The sequence below is a fragment of the Bos indicus genome, chromosome 6 (genome assembly GCF_029378745.1).
Source record: "Bos indicus isolate NIAB-ARS_2022 breed Sahiwal x Tharparkar chromosome 6, NIAB-ARS_B.indTharparkar_mat_pri_1.0, whole genome shotgun sequence".
Classification (NCBI taxonomy): Eukaryota; Metazoa; Chordata; class Mammalia; order Artiodactyla; family Bovidae; genus Bos; species Bos indicus.
Genome location: NC_091765.1, coordinates 75,734,947 through 75,754,863, shown reverse-complemented (window position 1 = coordinate 75,754,863; position 19,917 = coordinate 75,734,947). Strand labels below are relative to the sequence as shown.

Here is a 19,917-nt window from a genome sequence, read left to right as displayed (position 1 = left end):
GCTTTGTCATACAGTCATTGTTGTGAATGTATAACAGAAAAAAAAAATTACAGTTGATAATTGTTCTAAAATACCTTAACACATTCAACTTACTAAAGATACCATCTAGGTTAAGTGACTTGAGCTCTAGGATGAATAATGCTGAAGAAGCTGAAGTTGAACTATTCTTTGAAGACCTACAAGACCTTCTAGAGCTAACACTCCCCCAAAAATGTTCTTTTCATTATAGGGGACTGGAATGCAAAAGTAGGAAGTCAAGAAACACCTGGAGTAACAGGCAAATTTGGCCTTGGAGTACAGAATGAAGCAGGGCAAAGGCTAATAGAGTTTTGCAAAGAGAATGCACTGGTCATAGCAAATGCCCATTTCCAACAATGTAAGAGAAGACTCCACACATGGACATCAACAGATGGTCAGTACCAAAATCAGATTCAGTATATTCTTTGCAGCCAAAGATGGAGATGGTCTATACAGTCAGCAAAAACAAGACCAGGAGTTGACTGTGGCTTGGATTACAAAAACCTTATTGCCAAAATCAGACTTAAACTGAAGAAAGTAGGGAAAACCACTAGACCATTCAGGTATGACCTAAGTCAAATTCCTTACAATTATACAGTGGATGTGGGAAATAGATTTAAGGGACTAGATCTGATAGACTGCCTGATGAACTATGGATGGAAGTTTGTGACATTGTACAGGGGACAGGGATGAAAAACATCCCGAAGGAAAAGAAATACAAAAGAGCAAAATTGCTGTATGAGGAGGCCTTACAAATAGCTGTGACTAGAAAAGAAGCAAAAAGCAGGGGAGAAAAGGAAAGATATACTCATTTGAATACAGAGTTCCAAAGAATAGCAAGGAGAGATAAGAAAGCCTTCCTCAGTGATCAATGCAAAGAAATAGAGGAAAACAATAGAGTGGGAAAGACTACAGATCTCTTCAAGAAAGTTAGAGCTACCAAGGGAACATTTCAGGCAAAGATGGACTCAACAAAGGACAGAAATGGTATGGACTTAACAGAAGCAGAAAATATTAAGAATAGGTGGCAAGAATAAATAGTAGAACTACGCAAAAAAGATCTTCATGACCCAGAAAACCACGATGGTGTGATCACTCACCTAGAGCCAGACATCCTGGAATGTGAAGTCAAGTAGGCCTTAGGAAGCATCACTATGAACAAAGCTAGTGGAGGTGATGGAATTCCAGTTGAGATATTTCAAATCCTAAAAGATTATGCTGTGAAAGTGTTGCATTCAAAATGCCAGCAAATTTGGAAAACTCAGCAGTGGCCACAGGACTGGAAAAGGTGTTTTCATTCCAATCCCAAAGAAAGGAAGTGCTAAAGAATGTTCAAACTATCACACAATTGCACTCATTTCACACACCAGTAAAGTAATGCTCAAAATTCTCCAAGCCAGGCTTCAACAAAATTGTGAATTGTGAACTTATAGATGTTCAAGCTGGTTTTAGAAAAGGCAGAGGAACCAGAGATCAAATTGCCAACAAACACTGGATCATCAAAAAAGTAAGAGAGTTCCAGAAAAACATCTACTTTTGCTTTACATACTATGGCAAAGCCTTTGACTATGTGGATCACAACAAGCTGTGGAAAATTCTTCAAGAGATGGGAATACCAGACCACCTGACCTGCCTCCTGAGAAATCTGTATGCAGTTCAGGAAGCAACACTTAGAACTGGACATGAAACAACAGCCTGGTTCCAAATAGGAACCTTTTCCAATAGGAAAAGGAGTATGTCAAGGCTGTATATTGTCACCTTGTTTATTTAACTTTTTTGAAGAGTACATCATGAGAAATGCTGGGCTGGATGAAGCCCAAGCTGGAATCAAGATTGCCAGAAGAAATATCAATCACTTCAAACATGCAGATGACACCACCCTTATGGCAGAAAGTGAAGAAGAACTAAAGAGCCTCTTGCTGAAAGTGAAAGAAAAAAGAGTGGAAAATTTGACATAAAGCTCAACATTCAGAAAACTAAGATCATGGCATCTGGTCCCATCACTTCGTGGCAAATAGATGGGGAAACAGTGGAAACAGTGTCAGACTTTATTTTGGGGGGCTCCAAAATCATTGCAGATGGTAACTGAAGCCATGAAATTAAAAGGTGCTTGCTCTTTGGAAGACTATCTATGGCCAACCTTGACAGTTTATTGAAAAGAAGAGGCATTACTGTGCCAACAAAGGTTTGTCTCGTCAAGGCTATGGTTTTTCTGGTAGAAATGTATGGATGCTAGAGTTGGACTATAAAGAAAGCTGAGCGCCAAAGAATTGATGTTTTTGAACTGTGGTATTGGAGAAGACTCTTGAGAGTCCCTTGGACTGCAAGGAGATCCAACGAATCCATCCTAAAGGAAATCAGTCCTGAATATTTATTGGAAGGACTGATGTTGAAGCTGAACCTACAATACTTTGCCACCTTATGTGAGGAACTGACTCACTGGAAAAGACACTGATGCTGGGAAAGATTGAAGGCAAAAGGAGAAGGTACCGGCAGAGGATGAGAATGTTGGATAGCATCACCAACTCAATGGACATGTGTTTGAGTAAACTCTGGGATTTGGTGATGGACAGGGGGTCCTGGCGTGCTGCAGTCCATGGGGTCGCAAAGAGTTAGACACGACTGGGTGACTGAACTGAACTGAAGCTTCAGGATGTATAATTTTATTTTGCCTGAGTTGAGGAGCACAACATAAGTATCTGCAAAAGATCCAGGATTGTTGCTTATCTATCCTAAAGGAGAGCAGTTGATCAGCATATCTGCCTACAATTTCCATCCATTCTCTGCCACTGCCATGCTGACTGTTGAAGTACACTGTGTTGTGCTTAGTGGCTCAGTCATATCTTTGTTACCCCATGCACTGTAGCCTGCTAGGCTGTTCTTTCTATGGGGATTCTCCAGGCAAGAATTCTGGAGTTTGTTGCCATGCCATTCTCCAGGGGATCTTCCCAACCCAGGGATCTAACTCGGGTCTCCCAGACTGCAGACAGATTCTTTACCAAGTGAGATACCATGGAAGCACTAGTGTTCAAACATATCTCCCATTTCACCTGCTGTTCCTTTTAGCACTTTATCTCTCTGTGTAAACTCATCTCATTCTTTTTCAGTCCCTACAAAATTCTATAGAACAATACTTCTTACTTATATTATACCAGTAATATGGACACCCAAAGATTTTTGAAATACATATTCAGAGTGAGAATATATATATAGTGTATTCTCATCTTGCCCACCATATATAAATAAAATACTTTTACTTTTACTTGGTTGAAATAGTGAAAATCACTATGCATATTTTTAGCATTCTGGTGGAGAAGGTTTATTGTTGATTTCACTTTATTTTATTTAAACTTTTTGTTTTTTGTAATGGAGGCACAGTGCTATGGATTAAAGCTACCAAAACAGAGAGCTGGTCTTTGTTTTCATGGTGCATGTCTTACAAAGAGACATACATGTAATCCACAAGGCAGGAGTTGAGTTGTATAAGAGCACAAATTAGGAAGTTAATGTATGTGGTAGTCTCAGGTAGATAGCAAAGGGACTCAGCCCCTCATATATTTGTATCCATTCTCTCCCAAAATCCCTCCAATCTAGGCTGACAAGTAACATTGAGCAGAGTTCCCTGTGCTATATAATGTGTCCTTGATCAGTTCAGTTCAGTCGCTCAGTCGTGTCCGACTCTTTGCACCCCATGAACCACAGCATGCCAGGCCACCCTGTCCATCACCAACTCCCAGAGTTGACCTAAACCCATGTCCATCGAGTTGGTGATACCATCCAACCATCTCATCCTCTGTCGTCCTCTTCTCCTGCCCTCAATCCCTCCCAGCATCAGGGTCTTTTCAAATGAGTCAGCTTTTTGCATTGGGTGGCCAAAGGATTCACAGGATTATCTTTCAGGATTTGAAATAGCTCAACTGGAATTCCATCACCTCCACTAGCTTTGTTCATAGTGATGCTTCCTAAGGCCCATTTGACTTCACAGTCCAGGATGTCTGGCTTTAGGTGAGTGATCATACCATCATGATTATCTGGGTCATGAAGATCTTTTTTGTACAGTTCTTCTGTGTATTCTTGCCACCTCTTCTTAACATCTTCTGCTTCTGTTAGGTCCATACCTTTTCTGTCCTTTATCAAGCCCATCTTTGCATGAAATATTCCCTTGGTATCTCTAATTTTCTTGAAGAGATCTCTAGTCTTTCCCATTCTGTTGTTTTCCTCTATTTCTTTGCATTGATTGCTGAGTAAGGCTTTCTTATCTCTCCTTGCTATTCTTTGGAAATCTGCATTCAAATGGGTATATCTTACCTTTCCTCCTTTGCTTTTTGCTTCTCTTCTTTTCACAGCTATTCCTAAGGCCTCTTCAGACAGCCATTTTGCTTTTTTGTATTTCTTTTTCTTGAGGATGGTTTTGACCCCTGTCTTCTGTATAATGTCACAAACCTCCATCCATAGTTCGTCAGGCACTCTATCAGATCTAGTCCCTTAAATCTATTTCTCACTTCCACTGTATAGTCATAAGGGATTTGATTTAGGTCATATCTGAATTGTCTAGTGGTTTTCTCCACTTTCTTCAATTTCAGTCTGAATTTGGCAATAAGGTTTTGATAATCCAAGCCACAGTCAGCTCCCAGTCTTGTTTTTGCTGACTGCATAGAGCTTTTCCATCTTTGGCTGCAAAGAATATAATCAATCTGACTTCATCGTCGATGTCATTGTTAGTTATCCATTTTAAACAGAGAAGTTTCTACCTGTCCAAATGGGCATGATATGAAAGTAGTGTGTGTTTACTACCATAAAATAGTTCATAGCAAATTGTGGGCAAAATACATTGAGATAAGATGAGCATCACGTATACAAGTGAATGAGTTTGTTGTTGTTGTTGTTTGTTTTTTTTAATCCCTCTCAGTATGTCACTAATTCCTCAGTTAAGACTATGATGTACCAAATATGTAATGGACAGTGTTTTCATGATACAAACCTGGATAGGAAACAGGGAATGACAGACTGACATTTCTACATATAGATTAACAGTTAATCTGATGGTCATGAAAATATTGCTTCTCTATGGAAGCAGAGAGAAGGATGGGTAAAATATATACCAAAACTATTAAACATTAAACACTAAAATGGAGGGTTTCTGAAGACACACTGAATGCTTCGTTATTTGAATATTTCAGGTTGGTAATGAGAGAATGGTGTAATTCACACATTCATTCAAGGAATAAATCCTGTATGATGTAAGTATGTAGAAAGTATTATTAAAGTTGCCTGATTCTACAATATGTATCTTTTTCTTTCTTTTTTTTTTCTTTTTTAACAGAATGAATCAGTTTCTATTAAGTCCTAGAGGGTAGAGGTCATGTCTGACACATCTATGGGGTCTTAGTATTTACCACTGTAATTGAAAGATTGGAAGGTATATGTTATTCATAGATGGATGAATGAATGAGATATTTCCAAAAACATTGTAGGTTAGAAATTCGGACATAATGAAGCTTCTAAATATGTTTAAAGAATGTTTGTTGCTTTTGGAACACATAGTCAAGGAGGATAATGTTTTTCTTTGTTCAAGCTCTGGTTGGGCAAATTATTAGAGATGTTTATAAACGAAATACGTCAGTTATTATTTTACTCATTAAATATCTTAATTGGAAACACATTAAAATTATATTTTGTAACAAAAACAAATTCAATAAGTTTTACTGATTTTCTCCTGAAATATTGTACGAGTCTTTAAATATTATACTCATGTTTTTTTTTTTTTTTTTTTTAATTGAAATGAATCCGCCACAGGTATACATGTGTTCCCCATCCTGAATCCGCCTCCCTCCTCCCTCCCCATACCATCCCTCTGGGTCGCTCCAGTGCACCATGTTTTGCTAGACTAAATAAATCTAGAATAACATGACTAATAAAATTTTAAAAAAAAATTGTTTTGTATTCAAATGCAGTGAAAATGAAGTACACAACAATTTTAATGAGCTGGAAATCTGTACAAAATAATAATTACTCTTGGTGGAAATGTTTTTCAATTAAGATTTTTATGTGTACCAATTCTAGAATATTAGCTGTGCATTTATTTACCTAGACATTTTGATATTAGGAGTTTAGAAAGTAATCTGATAAGTGAAAAAAGATATTTATTTGCTGAATTTTTAATGTTTCTCAATTTGTTTACCAAGGGAAAATTAAGTAAAGAAATAAAAACGTGCCCATTTAATGGACTGCTTTGAATTTATAAAAAATCAATCATTCTCTATATGCTGCAATAGAAAGATGTCCAACATATATTAAATGACATATATTAGAACCATAGAGCATCATTTAATTTCTGGTAAAAAAAACGAAGTAATTAACAATCATTTTTAATTTTTCATTTAGGGGAAGGATAGTTTTACCTTTTTTTTTTTTTAGTCTTAATTTTATTTTATTTTTAAACTTTACAATATTGTATTGGTTCTGCCATACATCGAAATGAATCCGCCACAGGCATACATGTGCTCCCCATCCTGAACCCTCCTCCCTCCTCCCTCCCCATACCATCCCTCTGGGTCGTCCTGGTGCACCAGCCCCAAGCATCCAGGATCGTGCATCAAATCTGGACTGGTGACTCGTTTCATATATGATATTATACATATTTCAGTGCCATTCTCCCAAATCATCTCACCCGCTCTCTCTCCCACAGAGTCCAAAAGACTGTTCTATACATCAGTGTCTCTTTTGCTGTCTCATATACAGGGTCATCGTTACCATCTTTCTAAATTCCATATATATGCGTTAGTATACTGTATTGGTGTTTTTCCTTCTGGCTTACTTCACTCTGTATAATAGGCTCCAGTTTCATCCACCTCATTAGAACTGATTCAAATGTATGCTTTTTAATGGCTGAGTAATACTCCATTGTGTATATGTACCACTGCTTTCTTATCCATTCATCTGCTGATGGACATCTAGGTTGCTTCCATGTCCTGGCTATTATAAACAGTGCTGCGATGAACATTGGGGTACACGTGTGTCTTTCAATTCTGGTTTCCTCAGTGTATATGCCCAGCAGTGGGATTGCTGGATCATAAGGCAGTTCTATTTCCAGTTTTTTAAGGAATTTCCACACTGTTCTCCATAGTGGCTATACTAGTTTGCATTCCCACCAACAGTGTAAGAGGGTTCCCTTTTCTCCAAACCCTCTCCAGCATTTATTACTTGTAGTCTTTTGGATCATAGCCATTCTGACTGGCATGAAATGGTACCTCATAGTGGTTTTGATTTGCATTTCTCTGATAATGAGTGATGTTGAGCATCTTTTCATGTGTTTGTTAGCCATGTCTACCTTTAACATAAAAAGTATATTTCTCTTTTAGAACATATCAAAATTATAGATGTATTTAGAAATTTTATTATATCACCAGTTTCATAATGATTTTGATAAATACTCTGAAATTTTTTTCTAAATTTGGTTTGATTACTCAAGAAGAATTATATGAAGTATAAATTTATATGACATGTTAGGTAGTTAGAATAGGATTAAGGAGGCCAAAATGGAAGTGGCTAAAAGACAAAGAAAGGAAAAGCCCGCTAAAGTAGAACAAAGGAAAGGTCTGATGACCAGAGTGGGAAGCTCAGGTGAAACAAACATCCCTCTTGCCTAGCCCAATTTACATAGTGCAGGCTAAGGGGGAGCAGAAAAAAAAACATATAAAAAAATTGAGCCTCTGGCTTTCTTTGTGTCTTTTGGGTTGGCCCAACCTCACTCCTCGAGGATGGATTTTCCTTTGCTTACCAAATAAAGCTGAGCTGTGACACTGGGTCTGTCCCTCGCTTCAAATTTTTGTTGTGGCAAGACAGAACTGAGGAAATTACAAACTCTCCCAACATATATAGTGCCATTTCTCAGATTTAAACTGGCTGAAACAACCTCAGTTTGGCCCCTGCAAGGCAGAGGCCAAACACAGCAGAAGCCCAACTCTGTGAAAGCTCCCACAGTGGAAGCTGAACACGAAGAAAACCCAGCTCAGTGGAAATGACAGGAAGCACAGCATGATGGAAAGCAGGACAGCAAAAACAAACTCAGCAGAAAGCTCACACAGCTCAGTCTGAGATTCCAGGAAACCTCTGGTTGAGGTAGAAAGTCCTCACCCTTATGACTGGAAGGACATATGGCTAACAAAATCTTAATTCCTATATAATCTCTCATTCCTTGAACCCCCCACGAATAGGTGAGCAATAGTGGATGCACCAGGGTGTCCTGAACGCTCTACATCTGCTGTGCCTTAGTAGTTGTTGCCCAAGAGGGTGGGGGTTCTTCTGGCCTTAATTTTCTTTGTGTCACAGATCAGGCCAATGGAAACTGTGAGCACAGGTCAGGTATTTAGCAGATTTCCTGGCAGGTTATGAAGGGGATTCCTTGGCACGTTTTTCCCTGCTGCTTTTCCCCCCTGTCCTTCAGCTCCCCTTTCCTGGGATTTGAGCCTGGCCAAAACCCATGGTGCCTGGTTTTAAGACATAATGAACTCAGGCTCTTGATTTCTCATTGCAAAATTTCAGTGAGAGACACAGAGATAGGTAAGAGGTGCATTTGTTTGGGTTTAGAGAGAAGCATACTCCACAGGGTGTGGGCCATCACAGAGGGTGAGTGCAGAGGCCAGGGAATATGCTGTGGTTAGTGTTTCCTAGCTGGATGATTTCATATGCTAATAAGTGGGAAGGTCATTTCAACAGTTGGGGAACCACCCACTTCTTGGTCTTTTGATAGTGCCTTAGAAAGATGATGCTATGAAAGTGCTGCACTCAATATGCCAGCAAATTTGGAAAACTCAGCAGTGGCCACAGGACTGGAAAAGGTCAGGTTTCATTCTAATCTCAAAGAAAGGCAATGTCAAAGAATGCTCAAACTACCACACAATTGCCTTCATCTCACACGCTAGTAAAGTAATGCTCAAAATTCTCCAAGCCAGGCTTCAGCAATACATGAACCATGAACTTCCAGATGTTCAAGTTGGTTTTAGAAAAGCCAGAGGAACCAGAGATCAAATTGCCAACATCTGCTGGATCATCGAAAAGCAAGAGAGTTCTGGAAAAACATCTATTTCTGCCTTATTGACTATGCCAAAGCCTTTGACTGTGTGGATCACAATAAACTGTGGAAAATTCTGAAAGAGATGGGAATACCAGACTACCTGACCTGCCTCTTAAGAAACAGCTATGCATGATATTTTACATGTTTCAATGCCATTGAAACGAGATGCCAGTCCAGGTTCAATGCACGATACTGGATGCTTGGGGCTGGTGCACTGGGACGACCCAGAGGGATGGTATGGGGAGGGAGGAGGGAGGAGGGTTCAGGATGGGGTACACATGTATACCTGTGGTGGATTCATTTTGATATTTGGCAAAACTAATACAATTATGTAAAATTTAAAAATAAAATAAAATTAATTAAAAAAATTAAAAAAAAAAAAAAAAAGAAACAGCTATGCAGGTCAGGAAGCAACAGTTAGATCTGGACATGGAAAAACAGACTGGTTCCAAATAGGAAAAAGAGTACGTCAGGGCTGTATATTGTCACCCTGCTTATTTAATTTATATGCAGAGTACATCATGAGAAACGCTGGCCTGGAAGAAGCACAAGCTGGAATCAAGTTTGCCGGGAGACATATCAATAACCTCAAATATGCAGATGACACCACCCTTATGGCAGAAAGTGAAGAGGAACTAAAAAGCCTCTTGATGAAAGTGAAAGTGGAGAGTGAAAAAGTTGGCTTAAAGCTCAACATTCAGAAAACCAAGATCATGGCATCCGGTCCCATCATGGGAAATAGATGGAGAAACAGTGGAAACAATGGCTGACTTTATTTTGGGGGGTTCCAAATCACTGCAGATGGTGATTTTAGCCATGAAATTAAAAGATGCTTACTCCTTGGAAGGAAAGTTATGACCAACCTAGACAGCATATTAAAAAGCAGAGACATTACTTTGTCCACAAAGGTCTATCTAGTCAAGGCTATGGTTTTTCCAGTAGTCATGTATGGATGTGAGATATGGAATATAAAGAAAGCTGAGCAGCAACGAATTGATGCTTTTGAACAGCATCGTTTTTGAACAGTGGCATTGGAGAAGACTCTTGAGAGTCCCTTGGACTGCAAGGAGATCCAACCAGACCATCCTAAAGGAGATTAGCCCTGGGTGTTCATTGGAGGGACTGATATTGAAGCTGAGAGTCCAATACTTAGACCACCTGATGAGAAGAGATGACTCATTGGAAAAGATCCTGATTCTGGGAAGGATTAAGGACAGAAGGAGAAGGGGACGACGGAGGATGAGATGGTTGGATGGCATCACCGACTCAATGGACATGAGTTTAGATGAACTCCAGAAGTTGGTAATGGACAGGGAGGCCTGGCATGCTGTGGTTCATGGAGTCGCAAACAGTTGGAAACGACTGAGTGACTGAAATGAACTGAACTGAACTGAGCAGATTATAATCAGTTTTGTCAGATACTAATTGCATTGGAATTATGTGATAAGTATTTTAAAAAAAACAGTTTCCAGTTTGTATAATTAATATATTTTACTTTAAAAATAGTGAAATTTATAGACTGTTTACTAGATTTAGATTGAAGTCCTTATTACTCAATTAAAAGTAGAGTAAATTGAATTCACATTCTCACTAAAACCCTTATTAAGTGTGTCATCTCTTAGAGTAGTGGTATTCAAATTTCAGAAAAAAATTCCAAACCTTTTACTAAATACTTTTTAGTAAATTATTTTACTAAATATTTTAGTATTTTACTATTTTTCTCTATTTTATTATTTTACTATTATTAGTTACTAAATTGTTACTAACCACTACTCTAAAATATAAATATGTTAACTTGTATATGGGGTGACTATCCTTATATGGCATATGTTTTATAAACTTAATCAGAACACTCAGAAGTCTTTAAGAGGATATATTTTTATAAATATATTTCTAATCACAAGAAATTCAGCACATTCTTTTTTTTTTTTCTCTAATTTTATTTTATTTTTAAACTTTACATAATTGTATTAGTTTTGCCAAATGTCAAAATGAATCCACCACAGGTATACATGTGTTCCCCATCCCGAACCCTCCTCCCTCCTCCCTCCCCATACCATCCCTCTGGGCCGTCCCAGTGCACCAGCCCCAAGCATCCAGCATCGAGCACATTCTTAACTTAGAAATTAAACCACAAGATAGGGCACTGTTTATTTTTAAATATAAATCCCTTTTTCCAATAATCTGATATTTTCCATCTGTTGCCAATCTTTTATCAGATATAATTAAAATAATCATTTTGTCTCATGATATAGCAGATGAAAAGCTTTAACTGGGATATATTAAATGTCCTATCTGCTTTTTTCTCATTGTGTTTGAATCACTGGTGCTATTTTTAATAAGCTGTTTCCTTACAAGAATATTTTAAGACCCTTAGGTCGTTATTCATTTTCAAGATTTATGTAGCTTAAGCTAGCCGTTATAACATATAAATCATGTTAATCTGGCATATGTATACTGTACTTTGTCAAAACACAATGAGAGAAAAGAAGCTATAGATGGTACAATTTTCACCTACTACCTCATGGAACTTTACACTTCCTTAAGGATATAACCTATTCTGAGCATCACACATGACATTCTGGTAGATATGGTCTCAGAAAACGTGTCATTATCAGTCAAAATATTAAATGTTAGTAAAGCATATTGCCTTTTTATTTTTAAATTCAAAGTTTGTTTTAAATGCATACTTCTCATCTTTGATAAATGCTCTTTAGAGCATTGTTATGTAATTATTTTTAAAGTATTAGTTGTCTATAGTAGAAAGAGGGCTCTATTGGTGGCTCAGAAGTAAAAATCCATCTGCCAATGCAGGAGACGCAGGTTTGATCCCTGAGTGGGGAAGATTCCCTGGAGAAGGAAATGGCTCCCCACTCCAATATTCCTGCCTAGGAAATCCCATGGACAGAAGAGTCTGGTGAGCTTCAGTTCATGGGGTCACAGAGTCAGACATGACTTAATGACTAAAATAGCAGCACTAGTAGTGGAAAGAAGTAATAAAAACATATTTGTACATTGAATATGTCTTTTAAAATATCTTGAAACACTGTATATCTGTAATCTATATTGTTAGTCACTCTGAAGAGTCAGGTCTTCTGCCTAAATAAACAATAATTAACAACATATATCCTGCCTTTAAAATTCTCAAAAGTCAGACATAAAGCATATAAGATATAAAAAGATTTTTGAAAGCAGGAGCATTTTCTAACAGTATTCTTTATGTTGTAATTAAGCAATACCTAAAATTACAAAAAAGTTATCAATAGTGGTGCCTTAGGTAGTCTGTTTTCAAAACAGAAAATGTGTCCTAAAAAAAAAAGAAAAAAAGCAAATGTGTCCTATCCAAAAGGCTCACTTCTATTATTGCAATATATTTAGCAATATTCACTGATACATGTTTTATTTTAAAGATGTTATGTATTACCTTTTATTATTAATATTTATCTCTATAATGAGAAAACCTTCTCCTTTGCAGGGGATGAGGTTTTTAGCAGGGGGATTTGTTAAGAACATGAGGGCATCATAATGTGAGCAAAAGGAGAGGGAAAAGGTACTTTCTATCAATGCTGGGTGCTTAATAAAAAATAGAGTTCCTTCAAAGGAAGAAAGTTGTCCTTTATCATAGGTATTGGGATAGTTGACCTCTTCTGAAGAGAAATAGTAAGCTATTTAAAATACTGTGGTCCTTAATAGTATTTTAATCAAACAGTGGTTTGATTGTATTATCTATTTCATTGGTCATGCCTCTGCAACCATTTATCAGTGAGTGCAAGGACTTGCCCTGCACCACTTTCTCAGAGAAATGAACTCCTGTTGTAGGAAGGCAAAGGGAAGAAATTCCTTGGTTGGCAATAGAAACTTATCATTATTATTAAAAGATAGTATTTGCTGGAAACAAAGTACAAAGTCCCTATAAAAGCCTAAATAAAATGGGCAACATTCTGGAAAATCTGTACCTAAGACCTCCAATTCCAATGTTGCTTCTGAAAGCCAGGTAAAAGGGGACCTAACAGGAGGAAATATCTCTGTCCAGATGTCCTTCTTAACAGGTGAAAATCTATTACTTGAGGTCCATTTGAGTCACATAGGACCCATTTCATTGCAAGAAAAGATACTTGACTTGAAGTATGTTAAATAATAGAAATTTGCATTTCCATGTTACAGGTAGTCCATGCTAGGAAATTCCAGACCTGATACAACACTTGAACAAATAAGTTCTCCATATTCACTTCTCTGGTCTATTTTTATTTATTAATTTTGGTTATAAGAAAACTGCAGTAGCCTCTGAGTACCATTTCTTTGTTTCAGTTATTGAAACAGAAAGATGGAAAGGATTGTTTATCTGTTTTGCTTGGAGAAGAAAGTCATGCCTGGAAGACCTACATCCACTTCCCATAATTAAATGCCAAGCATGTGTCATATGCTCACTCATATGCTAATTACTGGCAAGTGACAGAGCAAATATGTTTCATACCCTGGCACATGGAACATTGCCACCCCCAATGAAATAAGAGACAAGGAAGAAGTGGGCAGCATTAATTGAAGAGTAACTAATCCTAGCTCATTATTACCTAGCCCATTATTTTTGTCATTATTTTTTTTCTCCTTGGCTCTCTTTGTACCTTGGGATCAACAACAACAACAAAAATATCTCATGGGCTTTCATGCATTGTTTTACTAACCATCAGTTGAGTTTGGGTGCTGGACACTGCAAATATAAATCTTAATACGAGACAAGTCATAGTAGCAGATTCACCTTACCTAGTCTGGAAGACAAGATATAAATAGCAATGAAAGGTTTTCAGTATGAGGGATCTGAGTTTTAAAGCAGAGTAGATATTGTATATGTAAAGGTCAGGTGATGAGGAATGGCATTTACAGAGGGACGGGAACAAAATTATGAAGGATACAACCTACAAACAGTCGGTTTTGAGTACAGGGATTATAAGCAGGTTTGTGTTTCTGGAGAGTGTAGGTTAAAGCTAGAATTTGCTAGATATAAGGTGGTTGACTGCCTCTTTAAATTAACTTTGTAGAGTTATATATTAATAAGTGATTATGGACTGAATGTCTTGGTCCTTTCCAAAATTCATAAGTTGAAGCCCTTATGTGATCGTGATTGGAGATGGAATTTTAAGGAAGCAATTCAATTTATGTGAAGTCATGAAAATGGGGTTCTAATGACAGAATGAGTGCCCTTATAAAATGAGACTAAAGAGCTTGTGCTCTCTATTAAGGTACATCAAAAAGCCAGCCATGTGCAAGCCAGAAAAAGAGCTCTCACCAAGAACCAATTGGCCAGAATCTTGGTCTAGGATTCTCTACCATCTCTAGAGCTATGGTAAATAAATTTATATTTTATTTAAGCTACCCAATCCCTGGATTTTAAGACAACAGCCAGAGCTAAGACATAGATATACAAAATCATTGGGGTACTTAAATCACCCAGGTAAAATTGAAGAAACTAGTGACTCAACTGAGAGCAGAATCGTAGATAAGAAGCACAGGACAGAAGTTATTTAACATCAGCAAAAGTCTTTTAGGACACAAAAATGAAGGCAATCTAATGCCTGTTATAAACAGGAAAGCAAACTCTAGTTATCTAACCATCATATCAGGGATTCCCTGGTGGCTCAGCAGAAAAGAATCCACCTGCCATACAGGAGATGTGGAATTGATCCCTAGTCCAGGAAGATCCCCTAGAGAAGGAAATGGCAACTCACTCCAGTATTCTTGCCTGGGAAATTCCAAGGACAGAGGAGCCTGGCAAGCTACAATTCATGGGGTCACAAGAGTCCAACATGACTTAGCGACTAAACCACTACTACCAAGCATCATATCATGGTAAAGAATACTGAGGTCACTACCTTTGAGGACTAGTATTCCAAAGAAAGAAAAAGGCCATGCTGGCTTTCTGGATAATGTAGCAACAAAGACTAAGGGGGTGACAACATCTCCTGTCGAATATTGAGATATGTAAGTTGTGAAGAAAAAATGTCACTGAAAAAGATCTGCTGGGGAGACCTTGACCTCTGGGGACAGATAAGTTATAGTTAGAGCAACCAGGTGATGGGCAGGTACAGACAAGTAGTAAAGGTTTTGGGAAATTTGCTGGGGGGCCAGATGAGGGAGAATATGCCTCTCTTTTCAAGAATATTCTTAGGCAGTTATGACTAGATGGTAATGATCTTCTTGTGAGATTAATAGTGGTGTCTTGTGTATTTTTATCATGGTAATCCAAGTCTATGCCCCAGCCAGTAATGGGAAGAAGCTGAATTTGAATGGTACTATGGAGACCTACAAGACCTTTTAGAACTAACATGTGAAAAAGATATCCTTTTCATTATAGGGGACTGGAATCCAAAAGTAGGAAGTCAAGAAACACCTGGAGTAACAGGCATATTTGGCCTTGAAGTACAGAATGAAGAATGGGCAAATGCTAACGGAGTCTTGCCAAAGGAATGCACTGATCATAGCAAACAACCTCTACCAACAACACAAGAGAAGGCTCTACACATGGGCATCACCAGATGGTCAACACCAAAATTAGATTCATTATATTTTTTGCAGCCAACAATGGAGAAGCTCTACACAGTCTGCAAAAAACAAGACCAGAAGCTGACTGTGGCTCAGATCATGAACTCCTTATTGCCAAATTCAGACTTAAATTGAAGAAAGTAGGGAAAACCACTAGACTATTCAGATATGACCTAAATGAAATCCCTTACGATTGTACAGTGGAAGTGGGAAATAGATTTAAGGGCCTAGATCTGATAGAAACAGTGCCTGATGAACTGTGGATAGAGGTTCAAGACATTGTACAGGATACAGGTTTGAAGACCATCCCCAAGAAAAAGAAATGCAAGGAAGCAAAAGGGCTCTCTGAGGAGGCCTTACAAATAGCTGTGAAAAGAAGAGAGGCAAAAAGCAAAGGAGAAAAGGAAAGATATACCCATTTGAATACAGAGTTCCCAAGAAGAGCAAAGAGATAATGAAACCTTTGTCAGTGATCAATGCAAAGAAATAGAGGAAAATAATAGAATGGGCAAGACTAGAGATCTCTTCAACAAAGTTAGAGATACCAGGGGAACATTTCATGCAAAGATGGGCTCGATAAAGGACAGAAATAGTATGGACATAACACAAGCAGAAGATATTAAGAAGAGGTGACAAGAATACACAGAAGAACTGTACAAAAAACAGCTTAATGACCCAGATGAGCACGATGGTGTGATCACTCACCTAGAGCCAGACACCCTGGAATGCGAAGTCAAGTGGGCCTTAGGAAGCATCATTATGAACAAAGCTAGTGGACGTGATGGAATTCCAGTTGAGCTATTTCAAATCCTGAAAGATGATGCTGTGAAAGTGCTGCCCTCAATGCAGCACATTTGGAAAACTCACCAGTGGCCACAGGACTGGAAAGGTCAGTTTTCATTTCAATCCCAAAGAAAGGAAATGTCAAAGAATGCTCAAACTACTGCACTATTGCCCTCATCTCACACACTAGCAAAGTAATGCTCAAAATTCTCCAAGCCAGGCTTCAATAGTATGTGAACTGTGAAGTTCCAGATGTTCAAGCTGCTTTTAGAAAAGGCAGAGGAACCAGAGATCAAATTGCCAACATCCGCTGGATCATCAAAAAAGCAAGACAGTTTCAGAAAAAAATCTACATCTGCCTTATTGACTATGCCAAAGCCTTTGACTGTGTGGATCACAGAAAACTGTGGAAAATTCTGAAAGAGATGGGAATACCAGACCACCTGACCTGCCTCTGAGAAATCTGTATGCAGGTCAGGAAGCAACAGTTAAAACTGGACATGGAACAACAGACTTGTTCCAAATAGGAAAAGGAGTGTGTCAAGCCTTTATATTTTCACCCTGCTTATTTAGCTTATATTCAGAGTGCATAATGAGAAACCCTGGGCTAGATGAAACAAAAGCTGGAATCAAGATTGCTGTGAGAAATACCAATAACCTAAGATAAGCAGATGACACCACCCTTGTGGCAGAAAGTGAAGAAGGACTAAAGAGCCTCTTGCTGAAAGTGAAAAAGGATAGTGAAAAAGTTGGCTTTAAGCTCAACATTCAGGATACTAAGATCATGGCATCTGGTCCCATCACTTCATGGGAAATAGATGGGGAAACAGTGGAAACAGTGTCAGACTTTATTTTTTGGGGGCTCCAAAATCACTGCAGATGGTGACTGCAACCATGAAAATAAAAGACACTTACTCCTTGGAAGGAAAGTTGTAAACAGCCTAGACAGCATATTAAAAGCAGAGATATTACGTTGCCAATAAAGGTCTGCCTAGCAAGACTATGGTTTCTCCAGTAGTCATGTTTGGATGTGAGAGTTGGACTATAAAGAAAGCTGAATGCCAAAGAATTTCTGCTTTTGAACTGTGGTGTTGGAGAAGACTCTTGAGAGTCCCTTGGACTGCAATGAGATCCAACCAGTCTATCCTAAAGGAGATCAGTCCTGAGTGTTCATTGGAAGAAGTGATGTTGAAACTCCAATATTTTGGCCACCTGATGAGAAAAGCTGACTCACTGGAAAAGACTCAGATGCTGGGAAAGATTAAAGGCGGGAGGAGAAGGGGACGATGGACATGAGATGGTTGGATAGCATTACCAACTCAATGAATATGAGTTTGGGTAAACTCTGGGAGTTGGTGATGGACAGGGAGGCCTGTCGTGCTATAGGCCATGGGGTTTCAAAGAGTCAGACATGACTAAGCAACTGAAATGTATTGAAGATGTGTATGTGCAGGAAAAAGTTTATCATGCATAGAACAAAAGACTCAGTGGCCTCTCTTAATTCACATAGTTGGTGTTTCTAATCTACTGAATGGAAATTAAATGTATATATTTATTGTTACTTAAGTGTATTTACTGAAAGAGGAACTCCCCAGGTCAGTAGGTGCCCAATATTCTATTGGAGATCAGTGGAGAAATAACTCCAGAAAGAATGAAGGGATGGAGCCAAAGCAAAAACAATACCCAACTGTGGATGTGACTGGTGATAGAAGCAAGGTCCAATGCTGTAAAGAGCAATATTGTATAGGAACCTGGAATGTCAGATCCATGAATCAAGGAAAATTGGAAGTGGTCAAACAAGAGATGGCAAGAGTGAACGTCGACATTCTAGGAATCAGCGAACTCAAATGGACTGGAATGGGGGAATTTAACTCAGATGACCATTATATCTACTACTGTGGGCAGCAATCCCTCAGAAGAAATGGAGTGGCCATTATGGTCAACAAAAGAGTCCGAAATGCAGTAGTTGGATGCAATCTCAAAAACGACAGAATGATCTCTGTTCGTTTCCAAGGCAAACCATTCAATACCACAGTAATCCAAGCCTATGCCCCAACCAGCAATACTGAAGAAGATGAATTTGAACGGTTCTGTGAAGACCTTTTAGAACTAACACCCCCAAAAGATGTCCTTTTCATTATAGGGGACTGGAATGCAAAAGTAGGAAGTCAAGAAACACCTGGAGTAACAGGCAAATTTGGCCTTGGAATGAAATTTGGAATGAATTTGGAATGAATCAGGGCAAAAACTAATAGAGTTTTGCCAAGAAAATGCACTGGTGAGGGTGTGGAGAAAAGGGAACCCTCTTACACTGTTGGTGAGAATGCAAAATAGTACAGCCACTATGGAGAACAGTGTGGAGATTCCTTAAAAAACTGGAACTAGAACTGCCTTATGATCCAGCAATCCCACTGCTGGGCATACACACTGAGGAAACCAGAAGAGAAAGACACACGTGTACCCCAATGTTCATCGCAGCACTGTTTATAATAGCCAGGACATGGAAGCAACCTAGATGTCCATCAGCAGATGAATGGATAAGAAAGCTGTGGTACATATACACAATGGAGTATTACTCAGCCATTAAAAAGAATACATTTGAATCAGTTCTAATGAGGTGGATGAAACTGGAGCCTATTATACAGAGTGAAGTAAGCCAGAAAGAAAAACACCAATACAGTATACTAATGCATATATATGGAATTTAGAAAGATGCTAACAATAACCCTGTGTACGAGACAGCAAAAGAGACACTGATGTATAGAACAGTCTTATGGACTCTGTGGGAGAGGGAGAGGGTGAGATGATTTGGGAGAATGGCATTGAAACATGTATAATATCATGTATGAAATGAGTTGCCAGTCCAGGTTCGATGCACAATACTGGATGCTTGTGGCTAGTGCACTGGGATGACCCAGAGGGATGGTATGGGGAGGGAGGAGGGAGGAGGGTTCAGGATGTGGAACACATGTATACCTGTGGTGGATTCATTTTGATATTTGGCAAAACTAATACAATTTGTAAAGTTTAAAAATCAAATAAAATTTAAAAAAAGAAAAGAAAATGCACTGGTCATAGCAAGTACCCTCTTCCAAAAACACAAGAGAAGACTCTACACATGGACATCACCAGATGGTCAACACCAAAATCAGATTGGTTACATTCTTTGCAGCCAAAGATGGAAAAGCCCTATACAGTCAAGAAAAACAAGACCAGGAGCTGACTGTGGCTCAGATCACGAATTCCTTATTACCAAATTCAGACTGAAATTCAAGAAAGTAGGGAGAACCACTAGACCATTGAGGTATGACATAAATCAAGTCCCTTATGATTATACAATGGAAGTGAGAAATAGATTTAAGGGCCTAGATCTGATAGATAGAGTGCCTGATGAACTATGGACTGAGGTTCATGATAATGTATAGGAAACAGGAATCAAGACCGTCCCCACGGAAAAGAAATGCAAAAAAGCAAAATGGCTCTCTGGGGAACCTTACAAATGG

At 38.5% G+C, this 19,917-nt stretch overlaps 1 protein-coding gene across 1 annotated transcript in view; it reads left to right on the top strand.

The window, feature by feature from the left end:
• Window positions 1–19,707, top strand: part of LOC139183491 (craniofacial development protein 2-like) — a gene marked incomplete at its 3' end in the record, with an annotated part of 130,514 nt that extends 110,807 nt beyond the window's left edge. The window contains 3 exon segments of the mRNA XM_070790737.1: window positions 18,131–18,643; window positions 18,645–18,700; window positions 19,470–19,707. Of these exon segments, the coding sequence (XP_070646838.1) occupies window positions 18,131–18,643; window positions 18,645–18,700; window positions 19,470–19,707 (807 nt within the window).
• Between the last annotated feature and the right edge of the window lie 210 nt (window positions 19,708–19,917).